Genomic DNA, 24,647 nt, shown 5'->3' with positions numbered 1-24,647 from the left:
AAAGCATTGAGGCCTGATATTCAGTGCCACTTAGCCATATAATTCAGCACTTATCCGGGGTAAGTGGCAGCATCTGAATATCCAGCTACGTTCAGCGGCCGCTACTTAGCCAGATACCTACTTAGTAGCTACCTAAATGGTGGGAGGGAGAGGGTCATAATAGGGAGGAGTTACTTATCTAGCTAACCTAGGGCCAGATTTACTAAAGCTTTTTTCCCCCCATTCTGTGTCTATGGGAAAAATGCTTAGTAAATGTCCCCCTTAGCTGGATAAGTAGCAATATGTAGACTTATCTGGTTAAGTGAGATGGATAAGTTAAACCTGCAATTGGGAAGGTCTAAACTTAGCTGGATAAACTTATTCAGGGTGGAACCAGGCTGCTGGCATTAACCTTTAAAAGAGGACATTGTTCTAGTTTAAAAGATGCTCTCAGGGGAAAGCAGACAGTTTCTGAGCAGCGCATGGGGCAGAGGGAGGTATCTTCAAAGGATACTAATGAAGCATTAGAATTAGGGCAATATAGCGACATTGGAGAAAGTGCAGAGAAGGGCAACCAAAATGATAAGGGGCATGGAACGGCTGCCCTGTGAGGAAAGGCTAAAGAGGTTAGGGCTGTTCAGCTTGGAGAAGAGATGACTGAGAGGGGATATGATAGAGGTCTATAAAATAATGAAAGGACATGAACAAGTTAGTGTAAATCAGTTATTTACTCTCTCAGATAATAGAAGGACTAGGGGGCACTCCATGAAGTTAGCAAGTAGTTCATTTAAAACAAATTGAAGAAAATTCTTTCACTCAGCACATAGTTAAGCTCTGGAATTCATTGCCAGAAGAGGTGGTTACAGCAGTTAGTGTAAATGGGTTTAAAAAAGGTTTGGTTAAGTTCCTAGAGGAAAAAAACCATAATCTCCTATTAATTAATAAGCAATAGTAGCTTGTGATTTATTTAATGTTTGGGTACTTGCCAGGTACTTGTGACTTGGATTGGCCACTCTTGGAGACAGGATACTGGGCTTGATGGACCTTTGGTCTGACCTAGTGTGGCATATCTTAGTCGGGGAGGGGTTGGAGCAGGGCGTTGAATTAAATACTGGGACTTGTATGTGGAGCATATTTATTTATTTAGTGTTTTTTTTATTATACCGGCATTCATGACAGGTGGTCATGAATATAAGTGCCAAGCTGGCTCGGACCAAAACATCCATCAAGTCCAAACATCCTGTCTCCAACAGTGGTCAATCTGGGTCACTAGGAAGGACCCCAGCAGATCCAATTCATTATTGCTCGCTCCTAGGAATAAGCGGTAACTTTCTGTAAATCCACCTGACTAATAACTGTTTATGGACTTTTCCTTCAGGAGCTTGGTCCAAATCCCTTTGCAGCCCAGCTATGCTAGGTGCCTTGACCACATCTTCTGGTAACAAACTTCAGCTAGATTGTGTGCTGAGTGAAAAAATACTCTCTCCATTTTGTTTTAAATGTTCTTCCTGATACTTTCATGGAGCATCTCCCAGTCCTAGTTCTAGTGTAAGAGTAATTAACCATCCTCTTATTTACCCATTCCATCCCACTCATGATTTTATAAACCTCTAAGTTGTCTCTTCTCCAAGCTGAAGAGCCTTAACTTGTTTATCCTTTCATCATCAGGGACCCGTTCCAAATCTTTTATCATTTTTGTTGCCTCTTTGTACTTTTTTTTAGCTCCTGCTATATATCTTTCTTAAGATGAGGTGCTCACAATACTCAAAAGTATGGTTGCCCCAGAGCTCTATGATATTTTTTTTCTCTATTCCTTTCTGAATAAATTTCTAACATTGCATTTGCTTTTTTGATCACCGCCGCACAAGGAGCTGACCATTTCAACCAATTGTTGACAATGATTCCAAAATCCTTTTCCTACATGCTTTCTCCTAATATGGAATCCAGCATTATGTACCTATAACGATATCCTGCAGGAGGTCAAACTTGTTTGACTGACAGCTGGGATATATGTTTAGAAAGAGCAGTGTGGACAAGGAGCAACCGTGAAGATTTGGTGGGTGAATTGGTCACTATCTGCGGTCATCTGTTATGTCCGGATGTTGCAACTACTGGTGGCAGCAGCCATTATGTGATGCCTGCAAGCTTTGCACTTCCCTTGGAAGGGCCAGCTGTCTGCTCTTTAATATTTTAGGAGACATCTCATCAACGAGATGGAAATCCAGAAGGGAACGCCTGACTCCACAAGGAAGTTCAAATCTAAAGTATCTTCCTTGCATACTCTGGGTCATGAAGATTTCTGCCTCTCCTGTTACAGTTCATCGGAGCCAGTTTGTCAAAGCTAACAGATTAATAAAGGTCATGCACTGCACTTTGCCGTCGAGTGGAGACTGGTCATAATGCTCCCCCCCTCTATCGATAAGTGCTATAGGATCTTCAACTTTGCAACTTATGGACACACAGGATCAGATGTACTCAAGGGTTTGTTTTTTTTTCTCATTTTGTGCCTATGGGAAAAATGCTTAGCACATCTGGCCCACAATCATAATGTTTCAAAAAGGTATCGGGCCGCCTAGCAGCCTGAGGGCAGAGCTGGTCTATCCATGGACAGGTAAAGCTCAAATTTCCTAAGCTCTGAAAAAGGAAAATATTCCATCCGTCCTGCAGACGTTAATTGCACAGATTTAACAGTGCTCAGGGCTTGGTCCAGAATACATCATTTTTTAATTTTTTTTTAGTGACAATAAGAGAAGCACAAAGGTGAAGACGGAAAACAGAAAGAAAGTGGTGGGCTCTGTAAATGGACCTTAGTCCTGGGCAGGACTCTCTCGCACGTCTGTTGCTCATGAAGCGATGCTCCCCGGTGAGCGTTTGCGCACAATGCTTCCAGGAAGCACATTCCCATGTTCCAAGGCTCTGTATTCTCGTCTACTTCCATGCACGCTCGTTTTCCCTCAGAAAATCCCACTGCCTGCTCCTATTCCAGCTCCCAGATGCGGGTCGACGCAGGGCCTGATGTTCTTTGGACTGCCGTCGAGATTTCAGGGGCCTGGAAAACCTCTTAGGTCTCCATTTTCACAACAGCTTTGCCAGAAGCGCAGAACTGAAGAATTTCTTGAGAAATCCGAACCTCTTGTGTTTAATTTACTGTATCGTCCATCACTGGGAACAGAGTTATTTTCTTTCCCTCTTACTACGGAAGCCCATTAATCTTCTGGATGACAACGCCACTTGGGGAGTAAAAGACGGAGGGAGTAACAGACTGAAAACAACGTCACACTGAACCACATTAAGCCCATTACTCATTCAGTTATTTTTATCCGACTGTGGAGGCCTCAGCTTTGAAAATTGTTGTGTGTTTTTCTTCCCCCCCAGACAAAAAAAAATGTTGGAAAGGTAGAAGACGACAGTAAAGGCCCTCTTCCAGTGGTACAGGCAGCAGATGTTGGGGTTGGCTCCTGCCGCTCCCCCCCTCCCCCAACACATGGGTTCCATCACACCCCGGGCTTCTCCGTTTCCCTCCCCCCTTTCATCCTGGAGCACTCAGAAGATTGAGCTGGGACCCGACTTCACCTCTGGCTGCCAAAACCAATCCCACTCCCTTGGAGGCAGAGCCCATTAGGTCATAAATAGCCACACGGCAACGCAACACATCCGAACGCCGGCACGTGCGCAGACCAACTGCATTGCCTCCTCTTCTGGCATCCCACCAAATACTCGGTGACAGCACAACTATAACTTCCTAATGCAAGCTCAGAGTTTCTCAAGTTTTGTCCATTGCCCTTGGCTAGTTGCCGGGCAGATGCCAGATGGATGGCCACGACCTATAGATAAAAGATGTTCTTTTGTTACTAAAGAATTCCTAAAAAGGGGTTGAATTAACATAAGTTAGAAACGTGCGAGCAGTAACCACAGTCATCAAGGCTTCGCTATTGCTCACATGTTTCAGACTTGTGTTGGCTCACCCCTTTTGTTTTGTCTGTTACCATACGTCCAATACATGCACATGTATTTTTCCTGAGTTGTTTTACAAAATTCATATTGGGAGAAAGCATTCTGTTTAAGAGAAAAATGTGTCATTATCTTTTGCTGCAATATTTAATCAAAAGACACCACTGCAATATCTTAAAGCTTCCTGAAAAAAAAGAAAGCAAGCAAAGACCACCCAAGTTAAAACATTACTTGCCCACAGGTGTCTTACCTTCCCTAATGCTGTGCCTCCACTTAGTGTGTAGTGGGTCTGATCTGGGCTATTTGCAGTCTCTTCTGCTCCCTTTTGACCTGACTGCTCTAGTTACACCCTGCATCTCCCTCTCCATCTCTCTCTCTGAGCTGTTGTAGACCTCCTTTCCATAGCCTTGATTCTTCTCCTAACAGTAGCACCAGTCTCCTTCTTGCCAGACACATCCCTAGAAGTCACCTCTCGTCTGCCTTCCATGCCCATGCACACAAAGTCACTTGACCGCTTCCATGCTCCATTCTCTCTCCAACCATATCTTGAGTCAATTCTGAACAATCCTTGAGTATAATCTGCATGCACTGTTCAAAAGAGAGACATCAAAATACACAGCTCACCTGAATGGTCTATGGTCCAGTTTGGAGAATAATGAGATGTTATAGTCAAGTGGGTGCAAGTATGTTTTGATATATTTTGAAAAAACATCTTCTTATACTCAGTGGGGGTAAAAGGAAAGCAGCATTTTAGCACTTTTGAAAGCAAAATGGAACATAATCCTCATACTTGCAACGAACAAATGAGAAAGAGTTAAACAGGAAAAGTGTCAAAGAAAAATAAAAATAAACACACATTCTACTCTGGTGGGATTAGTTAGTTATTCACGGCAGCTCAAAATATCTGCAACAATTATGGTGCGCACACACCCCAATTTATAGAGCTTCCCTTCTAACAGAGAGCTTTGCAGCTTTCCTGAATTTAAAAGCTATTGTTGCACGGCCCGGATATGGAGGTCACTCCCAGGTGGTGAAGAGAGCAGTGCCCCTTGCAGGCGGGCCGATTCTGTAAAGTGCGCACACAGTTTAGTACGGGTTTGGCCGTCTGTTTTTGACGGGCATCTATTACCCCTTATGCTGTAAGGGGTTCAGCGCCTCAAAAACACACAGCCAAACCCCAACCCTCCGAAAAAACTAATAGCGCTCATCACGCGCAAATGCACATTGATGAGGCTGTAAGTCGGTCACCCAGGATTCTGAAAGTTAAATGTGCGGCCAATCTGCACATTTTACACTCATAAATTAATGCCAAGGGCAGGGATTAAATTATGGGCAGCCCGAAATTCAGAAGATACTGCTTTTATATACCCCCTCCTACTGAATATCCTACTGATATTAAGTCTGAGGAACCAAAAACGTAAAAAATTAAAAAGAAGAAGGTGCCAGCCAGTCCGATTAGAAGGGATGCTCAATTTCACCGATGCTTATAAAATTGAGCATCGGTTTCCTGAACCCGCTGACGGAGCCACCTCTCCTGGGCAAGGAGGCGCGTAATCGTCCCTAGTGCCTCCTTTTAGCATGACCCCTCATTTAAATATAGGATCGCACGCCCAGGAGAGATGGTCGGGCGCGTGGCGGGAGAGCGGGGCGCTCAGAGCGCCCATTCTCCCGCGATGGTTACCGAAATCGGCCTGAGGGAAGTTACCTAAACCTCTCCCACCCCCTCCTATTCTGTTGAGACTTTTTTGTTTTTACAAATTCAGTCAGACGAGAAAGCACGGGCATGAGTTATATAATCGAGCTACTCTAAATGTTGATTTTCCATTCGTTTGCTCTGGCAGCCATCGCTTGCATTAGCTTATGTAAACAGTAGACTATTATGAAAAAGAGCTGAAAATATGCTTTAGACTGTTTTAAGATGTCTAGCGTTGACGGTTTGATAGCTCTTGAGGTTTCCGTGCCATGAGAAGGAAGTCGGCTGTAGAGAATTTAAAGCTTCCTTTTGGTCTTTAATGTCACAGTAGAGGTTAAACTTCTTTAAATATTCTTATCTATGCACTGTAGGTAGTTTCAGGAAATGAAATGCTTAAAGAAAGAAAAAAAAAACCAAACCAAAAACTGTGAAGATGGAAGTGAGGGAGTGCAGGGAGGAGGCTGGGACTGCTCAGTGCTCACGTTAATGAAATGTAACAGCTGGCTGCGTAACTTCAGCCACACATGGCAGACCGTTAATGCAATTACATCTAAAAGCATCTGCAGTACAGCAAGCTTTCTGGGGCTTTACCCAAAGTTTTTGTGGCTACCATCAGCTGCTTCTTTCCAGAAAAGATAGGACTGTGTGGATTATGGTAATCGTGGAGGGAGCATATTCCATGGGCACGAGCTTAAAACAACACTGGGTGAGTCGCCTATCCTGCAGGCTAAAGGCAATGCACAATATAAACGCAAATCAATACTTCCTTTCACGGTACATGAAAATCCCCATTGCCTTCTTGGCCTTATTCAATGTTTTTTTTTTGGTTACGGATGCTGCCAAAAGACTCTGTAGGGAGAGGATTCGTGACCAGAAAGTAGCAGGGACAAGATGGGAGTCAATCCACAGAGTCTGGAAACTCTGATGAGCAGAGAAACAAAAGCTTATATTTTTACTACAGAAGAAAAACCACTTTGCACAACCAGCGGAAAGCAGATTAAAGGTGAGAGGAAAACCTGCAACGAGCCACAGATTAAAACGGGGCTGTGGATGGCCGTTCGGTGGTTCATGCACATGCAGTAGCTCCAAAGGGTCAACGGCTGCTTTACTTGGGATTTACCCATAGAATAACCCCCAAGTGGGGGAAAAAAACCCAAAAACTGACAAGCATCTACCCAACGGGCAACGCGCAATCTCGGTGCAAGCATGCGAAACCTCTCTTGCCTGGAATGCCATTGCCATAGGTCGGCCACAAGCTGCCAGTGCTAGCGTCATCTCAGCGCAGATTTCACCTTCACGAGAGAGCCTGCCAGCACAACATGGGTTTGAAATAGGAGACAGAAAAATAAGAGAAAAAGCGGCCCCCACAGTAATTACCAGAGCTTTATATATGTTCAGAATATTCCACGACTGTCAACTTGACTTAGCATACTCTCTCTATGCAGGCTGTGCAGAAAAAAAAAAGAAGTTGTATTCAATTTGTTAATTTGGTTTTTTTAAAATTTGTTTTTCATTTTCTGGGTCTTTAAATTTTTCTTTTTTTTGGGGCGGGGTACTGTGCTTTATTTGCTAATAGTATGCACTATTCGCTAAAAACAAAAAAAAATACAAACTTTTTTTTTTTTTGGTTCATTTGAAACGAAACAAAAAATGGGCTCATTTGTCCTCATTTCAAATGAACCACATCCCTGGTCTCTACGGGAAGTTATTTTGTTTTATGGGGTTAAAACAGAAAATAAAGTGGAAGAATAACTAAAAAAATGAATGGTAAAGGACTGAAGAGACAGCTCTTCTAAAGTAGGTTAGATCTGCAAGCGAGGACTAAAATTAACTTTGCAGTTTGTAGTCTATATTTACAGGGATGGTAACTCTGAAACAGCCGTGCGGACGCACATGTACGCGTGCATGCTCGCACCAAAGGACACGGACGTAACACATGCGCGTATGTGCACGCAGGGTATAAAACAGGCTGTACGCGCATACACGTGCGCACAATTTTATATGGATGCACTCACGTGCGTGCAGTTGCTACCTCTACCGTGTAAGTGGGGAGATTTTAGTAGACGTGTGCGCTGACGCAATTACCAGTTTCCACAGTTCATTCCCAGTTCGAGGATAGGGCTTCCTAACCACCCCATATACCCTGTTAGCCCTTACCCTTAAAACCCCGCTGACTAGCCAGCATTTTTGTTTTAGGACTTGCACGCCATCCATAGCAGAAGTAAAAAACGTTACGCGGTAGGGGGGGATCCCAATGCACGCTTGTGTGCGTAAGAACTTACGCACTGGTTTGTTTCATAAATCCTGGAACGCCCAGGACCCTTTTCCAGAAAAAAAAAAAAAAAAATTGTGTGCTCGTACCGCGAGACACTCTCGTACGTGGGCGCCATTTAAAACCTGCGCAGCAGGCACCGGCTCAACTTCCGTATGCATCTCCCGGCTTTGGGGTGCTCCGGGCTCTTAAACTTCACCTCTAAGAAAAATCGCACCCCTTTTAAGAAACATGTAGGTTTGCTTGCAGTGGCCTGTGAAAGAGGAGGGTGGTGTTTCCAGCTAAAGCTCAAGCTCTCTGTGGCCAGGCTGATTTTTGATGAATAGCAGGAAGTTCACAGAAGCATGGGCAGACCACCATCAGCAAACACCGACAGGGAGTGCAGTCAGATGTTACAGTTTAGAAGGTTTTCAAGCCCCGGAGCAATATCCTTTGCATGATATTTTGTTCTACGCTCAGCGGTAGGGTGGCTTCTTCAGATTTCAGGAAACTGAGGAAGACTCTCTCCCAGCTGCAAACCTTATCCAGGTGGAGAACGAAGGACTGCTAGATCTCCTCCAGTGGTCTGATTTTGATTATTGGTGTGGCAGTGCAGTGCGCTGTAGAAATACATTTTTTGTCAAAACAGATGGTTTGAGAGCACGGTTTAATTTCTGCTAAAACATGGTGGCGGGGGTGAAGACAGGAACGCAGCTCAAGAAAGCTTGGGATAAGCGCAGAGGAGCTTTACTTGTAAAGAAGTGAAGGAAAAGTTGCAGGTCAACTGGGGTCTATGGCATTGCAATGAGAAGGAAATTGGGCAGGTTAGGTTGATGGTAAGGTCTTCATCTGCCATGGGGGTCAATATTCAAAACGTTCACCTGGCTAAAATCAGGTCTTAGCCAGGTATATCTACCCATTTAAAAAACCAAACCCCACATTGCCCCTTTAACTGGCTAAATTTGTGTGGCTAAAAATCGCAAGCTGCTCAGATCAGGCAAATAAAGAGAGAGAGAGAGATTGGGTTAGAAGTGTTCCTGGGGTGGGCTTTCAAGTTTAAGTTTTAATTCCGTGTGGCTGTATAACAGAACGGTGCCAATTGGTCCCATTTTGACAAAGGAACTCAAGGGGGCAGGAGCAACAGAGGATCATTTTGGCCCCATAATGGAGGTAAGATTATGCATCCAGGAAGAGTGCAAAGACAGGGAAGGAGGAATCACTTTGGTGGCGCAAGGTGAACTCTGAAATGAATGAGAAAACACAATAAATTTCATTGGATTTCCCTTTTCTTCATTTCGTTTTGAAACGACATGAAAAATAAAATGGAATGTTTCGTTGCGTTTTCAAAGTCTTTTCAAAATGAAAGCTCACCCTACGTGGCTGGAACCTCGCTCACCTGCCTAGACTCTTACCCAGACTCTGGGCCAATCTTAGCTCACCTGCTTGACTGCTGGGATCCCCATCCAGGTTTCCTTCTAGTTTGTTGGTCACCCACATCCCCAATCCAAATCAATCATTCTCAAGAAGCAGAGAGATATATGCACTAAACTCCTGACGGATGCTCTTGTTTGATCAATGCAAGCAGTTGTTGCCAGTAGAAGCATGCTGGACTTTTGTACGCAGTGTAGTCTTTGCGCTGGTGCGAACTTTCAATAAATCTGAGACCATGCATGGTATAAGATGAGCTTACTGTAAAGTTAACTCATGGAAATTTCATGAAAATGACATGAGTTAGCTAATTTGTATGTGCACAGATCTGTGTAAAAGCTAAAAGTGGAGTATTTAATTTTATGATAGCACGTTTATGGCTTTCATCACCACTCTCCCTATGCCTACAGTCTGGCTTTGATCAGCGAGTGCTCCAGTCGATTGATCTAGACACCTAATAAAGGCATGGGGCTGACAACCAGAACTGTAATCTTGAGTACTATCAACAACTAAGGCTTACTTTCCATTTAAGAATAAAGACAGACTATTATATGCAAGACATACGATTCCCAGACAGAAAAATATAATGCTAGGAAAAAAAAAAAAGCACATCTAGATTATTTAGATAATTTATACAATTAAGGAAACTTTCCCCAATAAATTGTAATAGATTTTTTCACTTAGCCTCAGTTTAAGGAGAATTTCACTGTTCTTTAACTAGTCAGTCCCTATAGCTGGGCAATGTGATACTCTCTACATTATCTGCCACTGGAAATGCATTTTTGGCTCATCTAGAGTGTCTTGCTTACTCAAGGTATAACTACAGAGAAGAAGCTTGGAAGTCATTTCCTCTGTGGTCTTCCCGTGGTCTCAGCTGTGCCAGGAAACTGAGCACAATTTTCCATAGCACAAGCCTGATGTCCTACATTTACATAAAATAGCCAATCTCGTGTCTTTAATAAAATGCTCCAACGAACAATAGGTTACTGTATTTCTACATAGGGAGACCCAACAAAATGGCTGATAAAATTCCATGAAAATCAATCTAAAAAACTATTGGTCCTGATTTACAAAGGATATTTTAACATTGTTACATAAGGGAGTGTGAACCTTCACACAAGGCCCCACCGTCAACTGCAAACCACCCCAGCCAGTGCACAAGGAGCAGTCCTGCAACCTGCCAAAAATGGCAGGAATGACACCGCAGCTGTTGGCAGAAAATGCCATCAAGCTGGAACCTCCACGGTGATCGTCCTCAGAACCCCAAGCAGGCATCACACGGACAGAGGCAGAGCAGAACAATGGAACGGCGGATCTTCAACAGAACTCCATGGAGCCATCACATGGACACATGCAAGCCATGACGAGAGCATGGGATCTAAAGTAAATAGAGAATGTGGCCCCCGTGCCATGGACCATGCAAGCCCCCCCCCCCATGACCACCTGGGGTATGGGGGAGGGGAGACCGTCTTTTCAACACCCTTAGGGTTTTATCTCTTCTCTATGGGGCTCATCGGCACACCAATCAGTCACACTCAAACAAAACGAAAAAAAAAAAAAAAAACTCTTTCTAAAAACTATTGTTCAAAATAGTCTTTACTGAAACTGGTGGCAGGAAACAAATCAGAGTGCAACAGTACACTACTGGGTGGTGCACCACGCCGTACAGAGTCCAAAACATACAGACCCTAAAATCTCAGTCTCTTCCTCATACTCCTTCCCAGAACAGTAAACACTTTGGGACAGGTACCCCATATCACTCTGGGCCCTCCCCAGTTCCTTTTGGGTGCTGACATTTTCCTCTGTTAGCACTGCTGGGGACTCACCCGGGGCAGGTTGCTTCCAGAGGCAGGGATCTGGGCCCCCAGGCAATAAGGGTCATTGGCCTCTAACCACCCCTCCAAGGCTGGGGGAGAGCACTGTGCGTCCTATCGTGAGAACGGTCAGTCCATCCCTGGTTACTTCTCTGGAACCTCTCAAGACACAATCTATTCTCTCTGAAGAGACCCCTTCTTTCTGGGGGGGCTGATCAGATCAGATGCAGCGTCTTCTGCATTCTCTGCACACCCAGGACTTTACCCCCTCCCGGGCTATGGAATTTCAGTCCTATCCCTCTCCATAAGAGGAGAGTCCTGTGCTAAGGTTGATTCGAGACTCCCCCGTATCACGTGGACACAGCAGGTTTGTTAGATCTCAGACCCATTCCAATGGGGAATACGCAGATCCCCACAGGGTCTGGATGACGACCTCCAGCTCACACTGCTAGCAGGATGAGCTGTTGAGGCCACAACTGCCATGCCATTAAGAGGCAAATACTGATAGTCCAGGACAGATTTTGGGGGTCCTCTTACAATAATATTGAGGTAGAGGAGTCTTGAATTCTTCTCCATACTGCTACTTGGTGAATATGGCTGTGTCTGTACGCCAGATTAAAGCTACACCCAAAGAATTTTTTTTTGCAAATCTGTTTTATTCAAAATCATAGAGAAACAACGCTACAATAAATACCTCAGACCGATACAGTGACACAGAGTATAACAAATATTAAACTACCGGCTTGCATAGAAACAGGAAGAAAAAAAGTACAAAGGCATACTCTGTGATGAATAAAAAAACCCCAAAACGAACAATATCTTCTTCTCTAAGATTGTGTGTGTGTCACCCATACGAACATAAGAAATTGCCATACTGGGTCAGACCAAGGGTCCATCAAGCCCAGCATCCTGCTTCCAACAGAGGCCAAACCAGGCCACAAGAACCTGGCAATTACCCAAACACTAAGAAGATCACCCACAAGCCCCTTCCCCTCATTCATACTACATTCACACACCCAAACATATCCACTCAGATATGCAGTTCATCCAACAAAGTCTGCAATTTTTGGTGCTGATCATTCACAGCTGCAGACCCCGCCTTTGTTATTTCTTTGAGCAAAACGTCTGAAATGCCTTCCTCCAAAAAAAAACCCCACATTTCTGCCGCCATCTTGTTTCCGCTGCGGCCGGTTTGTCCGCTAAGGTTTTCTTTGCTCTGCTCGCCATCATGCCCACTACCTCCGGCATGGCGGGCTATCTGCACAGGCAAAAATATAATCGGGCGAGTATGAATATAAGATAAGATTCTTGCGGATCTCCAAGGAGCCCTGAACTCCGCTCAGAGAGATGTCATCGCCAGACGTCCTATTTAATTTTCCAAAGAATGTTCTTGTACAACAAAATATGAGAGTGATCGAAATGAGGAGAGCTAGGAGTAAGTAATAAAGATACAATTGGTATTTGGAGGACTCGAACACACATAGCCGAGTTAGGCAGCAGCCAGGTTTGGTGTTCACAAAACCCACAGTTCTAGGCAACGTTCTCTCCATTGTAGTATAGCAGGCACACATGCAATTCCCTTGAAAATCAGGTAGCCATGTCATTTTTTCCCCCCATACTTTTTGAAATTAGCATGTTTTGTTTCTTGTGGCAAAGTGTGAACACAATTCCGTTCTTTTCTGATGCACGAATGACCCTTGTGCCAGACTTATGCTTTGCGGCAACGTTACAGAAGCCAAAAGAGTCCTCCACAGAATACAAGACCTTGCGTATTCTTGGGATTGCCCCCAACACTCGGCTAGGACGGAGCAGCTGGTACCGTTTAGTACTGGCAGCAACATTTTTGCTGAAGTTAACTCCCAAGCAGCAGCAGTCGAGCTGCACCTTACGCCTGGAAAATGAGTTGCATGGCAGCAAATTCCAACTACCGTCAAGGTGTTAAATAAGATTTGGGTAGAAGATCCTTAGGAAATGGAGGGACAGGGCAGTTTATATCATCACCATTTGATGACAAAAGGAGGCAAAGTTATGACACAGAGAAATGATTAAAGCTAACCTTCGTATGCGCGAGTGAGCACGATGCTCAGGCAGGCTTCTCCGTGAAGCCAAATAGCTGCTAATGACTCTTATGCAGCGATGATCTGGTCTGCGTTTCTCCTAAACGTTGCTGAATTAAAGCAAAACTCCAAAACCTCTCTTATATGATTAAGTCGGCAGGGATTTTTTTTTTCCCATATTAATTGTTTCAGAATACATAAATCAAAAAACCGACTGGTCTCCTTTCATCCCGGGAACCCTTTCCCTTCCAGGCAGGTCATGTACCTTGCTTACAGGTGGAATGGCATTGGCTGGATTTTGAGACTTTTAAATTAAATATGGCAGTACTGTAGATACTTTAGCAAAAGTCATAAACCTCAACTTTCAAAATTCTCTAGTTTTTTTTTTTGTTTGGGTTTTTTTTTTTGAAGTAACCAATTTGTCTTCGACCAGCCTATATTGCACGCTGAAAGCTGATTAATTTGAGCAGACATCTGGCCTAATTCCTGGACAATTTAGACTCCTGGTCCTGTATCTGCCCCTCAACCTGTGCTAGTGAAGACAGCAGAGAGGACACAACCTGGTTTGTCCATATTTAAAAGCAAACATGGAACGAGTGTACCAAGCAGATGATAACCCACCTGAAATTCTGTATTTCTTTATTGAACAAACAAACAGTTTAGGTCGTCCTGACATAAAACACATGGAACATAAGTCAGGCCAACGCTACACAGGAAATGAAGATAGATGTCCCACTGTCTGCTACATGTTTAGGGCACATCCACAGAAAGAAAGCCTGGATTTAGTATCCTTCTAACTCTTTTTCTCCATTGCAGATTTTAAAAATCTTTCCCAGCCAGTTCCCAGGATTAGTAATCTGAACGGTCATTAACCAACAGGCCGATACAGTAAGGGGCGGTAGAAAGAGGTGCGTTAGTGCCGAGCGCACCCGCGTTTGCTGCATGCACAGTCTGGATCGCATCCCGCATTTAAAATGGCATGCAAATGCAAGCCGCGTCCAACGCACGTCCATGAAGCGCTATACAGTATCCTGGGTGCGCTGGTACCTGTCATTTTAAATGACAGGTACCAGGAAGTGGCTCCTAACTTTAAGCAAAAGAAAACCTAAAAACCTAAAATCCAACGCACCGGGAAAGCCACTCTTTAGATCGCGACTAATCCCATCCCCCAGCCCCCGCTCACCTGCCCTGGCCGTGTCCATGGGTGCCGGTCTCCGGGGCAGCCCCAGTCCTCTCTCCCAACCTCCCGGGGGCAGCCGGCGGCGAGAGCGAGAGCAGCCCGGGGCGGATCGCGAGGCGGCTTCCAGCAGCCCTCGCCGGCGATGGTGAATGGGCGCACGCCGTGACCTCTGACGTCCAGCCGGGCGCTCAGGTCACGGCGTGCGTGCGTTCATGCACCTTCGCTGCCATGAGCGCACGCCGTGACCTCGGACGTCCAGCCGGCCGCTTAGGTCACGGCGTGCGCCCATTCACCCTCGCCGGCGGGGGCTGCTCTCGCTCTCGCCGCCGGCTGCCCCCGGGAGGATGGGAGAGAGGACTGGGGCTGCCCCGGAGACCGGCACCCATGGACACGACCAGGGCAGGTGAGCGGGGGCTGGGATTAGCCGCGATCTAAAGATTGGCTTTCCCGGCGCGTTGGATTTTAGGTTGGGCAGGCAAGAGTTTAGGTTAGGCTTGGAAACAACAGGTCCTTCCTTCCTGCTCCGGTGCTGTCAGTGCGCCCGCACGGGAGACCAGCACCCATGGACGCGACCAGGGCAGGTGAGCAAGGGCTGGGGGAAAGTTTGCCCAATCCTGGCTCTTGTCCCGGGGGGGGTCGTTTGCCTGTGAAATTTTGTCTCTCTGACCTGACGCTCCACACTAACGCAGGGGTAAGGGTAGGCGGTAAATTAGCAGGTTGAATATACGGCAAAACTGCAGGTTAAAAAAGCGATAATCGGGGCGCACGTTACTGTATGGGAGGGAATAGCTAATCCGATCGTTTACATCTCATATACATGCCGCGGGCGGAAAGGGCTTCCTGTTGATTTAAAGAAGCGGTAAGGATGGGTTAAAAGGGATAGTGAATCGCGGGTTGGACTAACGCGGCCAAATTGTGAGTAGCAAGCGGGTTAGAAGCAGGGTAACCGCGGCCGCACTTTACTGTATCGGCCTGCAAAGTAGGGACAAGATATTGTGGTTCTCACTGCAGATTTGATGCCAGAACACCAGGTGGCACCAAAACAAGCAAAGATAAGTGAAAAAGATTGGCAAACCCAAGATAGATTGGAGAAGTTAAAACTATTGTCTTTCAAAAGACAGAGCAAAAATCGATAAGATCTGCTTGTATGAAGTGGAAATGAAATTTAGCATCAGTGCAGTGCTCCAAACAATTATTTTCATATTTTTATAGCGCTTTCAACTGGAATATGGTATAAACTTTCTTAAACTGGAGAAATTAGATCCAATCATTCATTCTCTAGCTGTGATCACTCAGCAAGGTTTTTATTGCCAGCTTCTCTCAACAGCTCAAGAAATACGGAGAATAAACCAGGTCTTTAGAGAACTCCTGCAAACTCAGGACATTAAGAATTTCTAAGCGGTACCTGATAGACACAAGTCGTCTTGCATTTCTGCTCTGGACTGTTTAGAGAAACATCTTTTCTTTAACCAATCAGCTTCAAATTCACTGAGGTGTTCATCGGGCCACATGACAGATACCTAGGAGCAGCCAAACAAAAAACCATAAGCACTTCTAGAAAAAAAATTCCTCACTGACTCTCAGGCCTCTGATCATCCCAACTCTCAACTGAACTCGCATATATAAACCTCCTTCCCTGCTCCCCGAACCTCATCTCCCTCCTTTCCAACCTTGTAATGCTTCCTGAACTTGAAACATTTTCATATCTACTACTGTTAACATTAGTTTACTGTTTCACAACTGCAAAGAAAAATATTTATTTAAAGTTTCTTCTATACCGATGTCCGTTCACACATCGCATCGGTTCACAATGAACAATAACTTTTAGGCAGAGCCCTTACATAAAACAGTAGATATACAGGTAACTATAGGGAGGAGCCCTTACATACATCATGTGGAGAACAAAAATCAGGGGAGGGGTCAGGGTAGGGGAAGGGACCGGGAAAGAGAAAGCCAAAACAATGAGTTAAGTTACATAAGTTAATATGTACTGTTCACTTGGTTTTTACTGTTTAACTACTAAGTTATACATAAGCTGTAAACCGTTATGATGGCTCTACCGAATGACAGTATAAAAAACTCAACAAATAAATAAATAAATAAAATATTGTTATATATAAACAATCGCAGGCAGAAAGTTAATTTGCCCTGAAAGAAGAAGATGCTTCAAGCATACTTCATGCCGGTTGTGGTTTATTATTACCACCTGTTTACATGGCGTGCAGTATGTATATGCATCCAGTCTAAAGGGGATTTTCTCATACAAAAATGTGTACCTCATTTAGGATTTGTGCTGGTATAAAATACCCAAGGTAAACCCTGGAAGCCATTTTTTCTTCTACAGAAGATATAACAGCTATTAATTATAACTTACATCTTTTGATAAATATGCCCAATATGAGAAAATAAATTAATACTCTATTGGCTGTTAATGAGGCAGCAATAGATTTGGGCAGATGCTGTCCCTAAACATGGTTAGTGCTGATGCCACACGCCTGCACCCCCTTCGGGCAAACCGCCTGCCATGCTCTCCCCAGAGAACCTCTGAGCCCTTCCTCCCCTCCATCCAGTGAGCCTCTGAGCCCTGCTGTGCTCCCCCCAGAGAACCTCTGAGACCTGCTGTGCTCCCCCCAGAGACCCTCTGAGCCCTTCCTCCCCTCCATCCAGTGAGCCTCTGAGCCCTGCTGTGCTCCCCCCAGAGAACCTCTGAGACCTGCTGTGCTCCCCCCAGAGACCCTCTGAGCCCTTCCTCCCCTCCATCCAGTGAGCCTCTGAGCCCTGCTGTGCTCCCCCCAGAGACCCTCTGAGCCCTGCTGTGCTCCCCGCTAGCTCCTGACAAACCTCTGAGCCCTGCTGTGCTCCCCCCAGAGACCCTCTGAGCCCTTCCTCCCCTCCATCCAGTGAGCCTCTGAGCCCTGCTGTGCCTCCCACCCAGCCAACCTCGGAGCGCTGCTGTGCTCCCCCCAGAGAGCCTCCGAGTCCTGGCGTGCTCCCAGGCCTCTGCTTCGGTGAGGTGGTCTTCCGATGCTAAGCTTGTGCTCAGAGGCCCTGCCTCCTGCCTGGTAGCTCAGAGTGGGCAGGGCTTGGGGCACAGGTTTAAATCCCCCACACGACGTCACAGGATTGCCTTGCTGGAATGGAGGAGGAGTTGGGTGGGTGGATGCAGTAAGTGGCTCTTGAAGGGTTGAAGCAGCATTGGCGGGGGCATCAGGGGCAGGAAATTTGCTATCCCCCAAATTTTGCCACTAAGCATAGGCTAATGTGTAAGTCCCAGCCTGCATTTAGGCAGTATTTAATGTCTGTACTAACAACCAAAGACAATGGATTATAAATGAGGCATACATTAGCATAGAAGATAAAGTACATGACTTAAAATATGTGCATTACTGTGGCCAGTAATGCAGAAATTCAACTGCATCCCTTTTGCGGTGCAGTTTTGTGTTAATGCACCTGCATTACAATTTGTACATTTTAACATGCATTGTTTTTCACTGTACTTATAGGGAATGAGTTATTTAGCATTCTCTTGATCTCGTTGCATTAGTTTCACATTAACACATGTAAATAGCATTGACTACATCTGTTAAGTGCTTGCATTACATAACAGATATTAACATAGTTTAGTTCCCTGACCCCTAATGTTTGACTTAAGAAGATGTGCACCCAAAATGAAGGGTTTTTTCCCCCCCCATTTTCTTTGATATTTCAGCAAAGCATAAAGAATATGGAAAGAAAAAAAAAACCAAAGAGATAGGCAGGCAGGGCTGGGAACTCCCCACCACCAAGAACCTGAAGTGCCACCTAAATAAAATATTAACCCTCGCAGCCTCCCCAAGGAGCCGTCGAGATGAGGCAGCAGCGACCCCCAGTCCCTTCTGGCCCTGCTTGGACCCCGAGGCTGGTGCCATGTTGTTGTTGTTGTACGGCGCCGACCTCGGAGCTCGCCGGTACCGTTTCGAGAAAGAGGAACGGCGGGGGTCGGAGCCACTGGGGATTCGTCGGGCCCCATTTCTATTACTTCTCATGCTTTGGACTCCGCTAACTGGGGTAAGATCAGGTTATAGGGGGGGGGAGGCTGGGGGTGGCAAAGTTCATTTTTAAATTTTGGTGGCAGTTTTTTGCCCCCATTTCTGAAATGAAAGGAAGTTGTGTGTTGTGTGTGTGGAGAGGGGGGGGGGGGGGGGGGGGGGAATGTACTTCGGTTTTTCTGTTTTCTAATGAGAAAAAACAAATTCACGTCTGTAACACATACACACAGGTAAAAGAGGAAATATTTGACAGTAGAAACATTACCACTTCCAAGAGGACTACTGAAGTACCTGTCTCGTGTTCGACAAAATAACTTTCTTCACCCCTGTATTTATGTCAAGATTTTCCATAGGAAGCTTGCGAGCCTTGGCAGAGTGCAAGAAACATCTGGGGCACTGACAATTATCTCGTAGCCACACGAACGGGTATAGGCTCTGGCTGCCATCTTCCCAGCTGATGCGGAGGAAGCGCTCCGTGCCCATGAGGTCCACCTTCCGGATCCCGGCCCTCGGACCGCCCGCCGGGGGAGCCCGGACTGCCCCAGCCGTGTGCTGCCAGCGCCTCCAGCAGAAAGGCAGTCTCATCGCCGGACTTCTGCTCTTCTGACCCCTGAACGACGCGGACACGAAGCTGCGCTGGACTTTGCACTTCAGGATCACCTTAGGCAGGATGGACCACCACATGGCGAGGACTCTCCTTACAGACTGATCAGAGGTAAAAAAGGAGCCTGTTTCCTAGCACGAGTGCATCCGAAACCTGAAATAAGAGAAAACAGAAAGACTGGATATTAGGTTTTGATGGTAGAGTCATAGGGTGGCTTGGAATCTGTACCTTTTCAATATTATTACCATAAAAATCAATTAATATAGGTCTGGATCGATGAGGCTTGAACTGGTGGCCTTAGAGGGTTGGATCCTGCAGGGGAGCCACAAAAGATAAAATGTCAGGGAAAGGCCAGGGAATATTTACTCTCCAGAAGGGATATGTATTTGTTTTACACATACGTGAAAAACAGGACAACCGAGAGCATTGTTGGCTCGTTCCGAATTGTACCCCAACATCGGCACAGGTAAGAATATGTACATTGTGTTGAGAGTTATAAAAAAGGCACTACCCACACTATATCTGCTGACCTGTCTACACATTTTCTGGGATGAGAAACTTCTTGGTTAACGTGCCTTGGAGGCATCACTTCAAGTTATATATGTGTAGCTCATATACGATTCATAAAGCATGGTAACCTTACACTAAAATACTAAACTTTAATATAATTTACAAAATAATGTAGTTGACTAAAATAACCCAAAAATAATTTAGCCTAACAAAATCAACTCGTACAAAAACCTCAAATTCAATAAATCAAAACAGAGAAAATGAAAAACCAATACAATTATTCCACACAAATCTCCTGAGAAATACATGCAAGCATTTTTACATTGTGATCCCTCAAGCTAATGCTCTTTTGGTGCAATGCGATTGCTTTGTGCATAGCAGGACAGGAATGGACCTCACTCATAAGCCAGGGTACGCTGGATACGAGCATTTACTGGAAGGACAGGGGAAAAAAAAAAAAAAAAGAAAGCATAGGACACCATGCGGCTGGAAAAAGCCACACGGCAGCATGAACACATAGGAATACAAGCAGTTATACTGGAAGGACAGGGGAGAAACAAGAAAAAAAAACAAAAAAAAAAAACAACCTAGAACAAAAATTAACACCCCAAACCAAATACTGCTTGGATAGTAAAAGGCAATTACTAAGCCAACAAAGAAAAATTAGAGTAACACAAAACAAAATCTAGAACAAAAAACAAACAAACACCAGCAAACATCAAATAAAACTGTGAAATAAAAAACAATTGCAAGAAGTGGAAACATAACATTATACAAACCGAACAAACAACAAATATAAAAATGAAAGCAGTGCAGATTGGGAAAAGGAGAACAAAGTTTCGATAAGCAGTTAGCTTACTTGTGGAAAATCCAGCAATGCAGAGCTGCAAGACTGTAGAACAGGAATGCCAGGCACCCAGCCAGCACCAGCATGGACTGAGCAGAAAAAGGACCGTTGGACCCCATGCAGCTATTTATATACCCTGCTGGCTTATGACCTCACATAATGATGTCACGTTGGTGGGAGGCACCATTGAATTACAAGATAATTTTTTATATACATTCACACATTCCACTGACAGAACGGATGTGCGTCCATATCGCATGGCACATTATGGGCGCGCGATGCAATAAACTGCGCGGTGCTACGGACGTTCTTTTCTCAACGCCGCGCGCTTTTTTTGGCCCCCCCTTTTCAATTCAGTTTGATTTGAATACTGCGTCGGGCGCTCAAGTCTCTCAAATTTACTGCTAGCGCTCTTCTTAAATATGTGCATTGTGCCAAAGAGCGCCTCCTTCTGGAGTTTGCGGGGTGCAACGTATCAGGGCGCGCTTGGAAACTCTTTTGAATCAGGCCCCATGGGGAATCTTTCTGCCACGTTTTGTGAGAGGTGAAAATAAAAATCTGGATACAGGATGCAGAATATAAAAGGGTAAGAAAAAAAAATGGACAGAGTGGGAGGCAAAGTTTGTGGAACACCACTTGGTAGCAGGATTTTCTGAAGGGGCTTGGCAGACAACTCTAGTAATTGTCAACGAGATAGACTGAAAGCAGTATTAACTGTTCTTTCTGAGTCCTAAAAATTAAAGAGCTTGCCAGTATTTCAAAAATATTTCCAGAGACCCAGAAAGAGGAAAAACTCATTGCAAAGCACTAGAGAGTCCTTGGGGGTTTAGCCTTCCCTGAATGAATTATGTGATGGCAGGAAATCTGAACAAGAGCTACTGGTGTTGAATGACTGAGGAATTCAGTGAACTGGCAAAGACCTGTTGTTTTTAGGATGATCCTCCTCTTTAGAATCAGAGTTTCAATGGTCTCTTTCTTCTTACCTGTCCAGGTTTTTGGCTCAAGTCACTGTCACTGAAGCAGATAGTGGTACCCATGAATTAAAGATACCAAGTTGAAGCCAGACTGGATCCCTTTAAGCATTATGCTCTCTTCATCAGCAGTTTAGTTTTTTGGTTTTTTTTACTCTGGGGCCTTCCAGCTCAACTGGATCTGGCCTGCATTGGGTTACTGAGGGCTTTCCCCCCCCCCCTTTCTTTTTTGTAATCTTCCCTAGCTCAGCCGCTGTAGCGATGGTCCTTGGCCAGCAGTTCCCTCCAGAATCCAATTCGATTGTACCCTAATTTCAGCCAGCAGGTGTCACTATTGGGTGACGAGCGAGAATCCCTGCTCCCTATAAATTCAATTCGCCTACTACAATTAGTTCAAAATGCTGCAGCTCGTGTTTCGTCTGGTTCAAAGATGCAAGACCATATAATAACATCCTTTCTTGCAGACTTAGACTGGCTTCCCATTAAATGGAGGATATTCTACAAGCTAGATGTTAAACTTGGGACCATCGCGGCTGGATAAGCTCCATTCTGAAGATCTACAGACAACCCCCACCATCACCACCACAGGTCTTTAAGATCAGTGCAAAAGAATCTCTTAGAAGTCCCAACCATAAAATTGGCCCATTTACACATCACTAGGGGCTGGGCATTTTCTGCAGCCGGTCCAAAATTCTGCACCACTCTTCCTGATGCGCTGAGAACCAAGTCCTGCGTAACATCCTTCAAAAAGGCACTCAAAGCCCACTTGTTTAAAAAGAGAGCTTTCCAAGAGAAGTGATGGAAACTTTAATGGTTTCTTCGCTGTGCTGTATGTTTGCATTATGCTGCGTTCTTGCTGTATGGATGATGGATTACGTACATTTTCTATGCTTGTAAACTGCTTTGAAATGTACATGATGTATGTGGCGTACAAGTTTTTAATTAAAAACTAAAACTAAACCAGGGACTGAGAGAGACTTGCCTCCACAATCCTCAGACCTGGCTGATCCGGGGGAGTGGAAACTGTGTCTCGGAATCAGAGAGCCAGCTCTTCGCCGCGACGAGCCACAAGGGCTGGCCTATTAGCACAATTTTATATTAGCAAAACAGAAGGTAACTTCAGTCGGCATATTAAAACGGGCACCAGAAAGCGATCATCTTGGGCCTCATTCGGTGAATTATTTCTGCTGTGCTGTGCCTGGGAACGCTCTGCTCATTTCAGAGCAGGATTAGTGCGTAGGAAGAATAATAATGAACAGAGATGCTCTTTTGCTTCCATGCATCTGTCAACTGCAATGGTTTATGGAACGTGCCTGGTCGGTTCTTTGACAAGCAAGGTTAGTCATGGACGTGCCTGAAAACATCCAAAGTTACTCCTAATAAATACAGCGTGTGGCTAGCTTCTCCTCCACCTGTCACACACAGGCACTAGGCATCAAACTCTGCCTGGAAATGTTAGGCTACATGCATGGTCACATTAAAGGCCGCCCTCATACAGAACTCTGCTGATGTCCGATGTCCGGGATTCTTCTCTCTGTTTTTCCACCAGTACTGCTGGGCTAGCAGCACGCCTCGGCGCTGAACGTTCATTGTCTGCTTTTAATGGAATGCCAGATTAGAGGGATGCAAAGGGAGTAGCAGGACCTTTAATAATCATATTCCTGGCAGCTGAAAGGAGCTGGGTCACAGCAGCCTTGAATATTATTTTGCATTTCAAATCTCCCAGCTACTGCCTGTCAGTTCAGTAATTTTTTTTTTTTTTTTTTTTTTTTTAACAGTGAAAGATGGCTTTTTTCCTCCCCCTGTGGAGCAGGAAAAGCTGAAAGCCCCAATGACCTGCTGCTTTTAAAGAAATAGGACACACTTAGCGACAAGAATGTTTCATCCAACCAGAAAATTATTTCCGAGTGCACAGCATAATGCAGGCAGCCAGGAGCATCCTCGATCCACTCTACCAAGTCCTCCCGAAATATCATGAGTCCAAAGCAGCCCAAACAAAATACACTGGGTGGCACTAGCTCATGAAATGAAGAAACAGTCGCAGCTTCATTCAATATTTGCAACTTGCAACATTTTACTGGGAGCCATGCTGAATTTGTATGACTTCAGAGGCTCCTTCCGCCCCCACTAATCACACTTTGCCAGAAGTATGACTGCCCTGCCAAGCAACCTGTAAAACCATCTGTATTCTTCACGTTGCCTGCCATGGACCAGCGAGGCCAATGCTCTCTTTCTATTGCCCCGGTCCCTGCCAAAAGGTTGACCCCCCCCCCCCTCCCTACACACAGCAAGGGACCCCCCCCCCCCCCTGCAGATCTTTCAGGATCACCTGGGGTGTCAGACGATGGCAGCACCCAAGTGCTTCCCAACCTGAAGTGGCCGCCTATAACCTCTGTAGAAGGGTGGGGGAGGAAGGAGAAGAATCCCGTTCCCCAGATCTGGAGGGCTGGAGGCAGGCGCACGCGGCTCCTCTCCACAAAAGGAGAAGTAAGGAGGAGGCTGGGAACTACAGGCCTGCTAGTCTGACCTCCGCGGTGAGCATTTAATGGAATCACTTCTAAAACAGATGATCGTGCATTGCAGTTTGAGAGGTGGGTCTCGTCAGACGAATCTGATCGATTTCTTTGATTAAGTGACCAGAGCGTTGGATCGAGGGAGAGCACTAGATGTAGTGTACTTGGATTTCAGCAAGGCCCTTGACACAGTTCCGACCAGAAGACTTTGACTGGGTTAGAAACTGGCTTGAGTGGGAAGCAACAAAGGGCAGTGGTAAATTGAGTTCTCTGAGGAGGGGGCTGTTACTAGCTGTGTGTCTCAGGGATTGGTCCTTGGACCTGTTCTTTTCAATATTTTTGTGAGCGACATAATGGAAGGATTGTTGGGAAAGTTTTGTCTTTTTGCCAATGATACAAAAAAAAAAAATCTGTAACAGGGGGTGGACAGCCAGGAAGGAGTAGAAAACAGGAGGAGGGATGGAAGTGAAGCTCAAGGAATGGTCTAAGTTCTGGCAGCTAAGATTTAATGCTAAAATAAAATGCAGAGGTTGCAAAAACCCAAGGGAGAGGTACAATACAGTACTGGGGGTGAAATTCTAAGCACAGGAAGAGTGGGATCTGGGGGCGATCGTATCTGATGATCTTAAGGTGGCCAAACATGGATAAAACGATGGTAAAAGCCAGAAAGCTGCTTGGCTGCATAGGGAGAGGAATGGTCAGCAGAAAAAGGAGGTGACATTGCCCCTGTATAGGTCCCTGGTGAGACCTCACTTGGAATACTGTGCACAATTCTGGAGACCGCACCTTCAAAAGGATATAAGCAGGATGGAGTCAGCACA

The 24,647-nt window shown here is 45.3% G+C and overlaps 1 protein-coding gene across 1 annotated transcript in view; it reads right to left on the bottom strand.

The window, feature by feature from the left end:
* Positions 1–24,647, bottom strand: part of BBOX1 (gamma-butyrobetaine hydroxylase 1) — an 80,597-nt gene that overhangs the window by 52,985 nt on the left and 2,965 nt on the right. The window contains 2 exon segments of the mRNA XM_029583123.1: positions 15,759–15,873; positions 18,673–19,138. Of these exon segments, the coding sequence (XP_029438983.1) occupies positions 15,759–15,873; positions 18,673–19,065 (508 nt within the window). The 5' untranslated portion in view covers positions 19,066–19,138.

Source organism: Rhinatrema bivittatum, chromosome 17, assembly GCF_901001135.1.
Source record: "Rhinatrema bivittatum chromosome 17, aRhiBiv1.1, whole genome shotgun sequence".
NCBI classification, from domain to species: domain Eukaryota; kingdom Metazoa; phylum Chordata; class Amphibia; order Gymnophiona; family Rhinatrematidae; genus Rhinatrema; species Rhinatrema bivittatum.
This window is presented reverse-complemented; position numbering and strand designations above follow the sequence as displayed.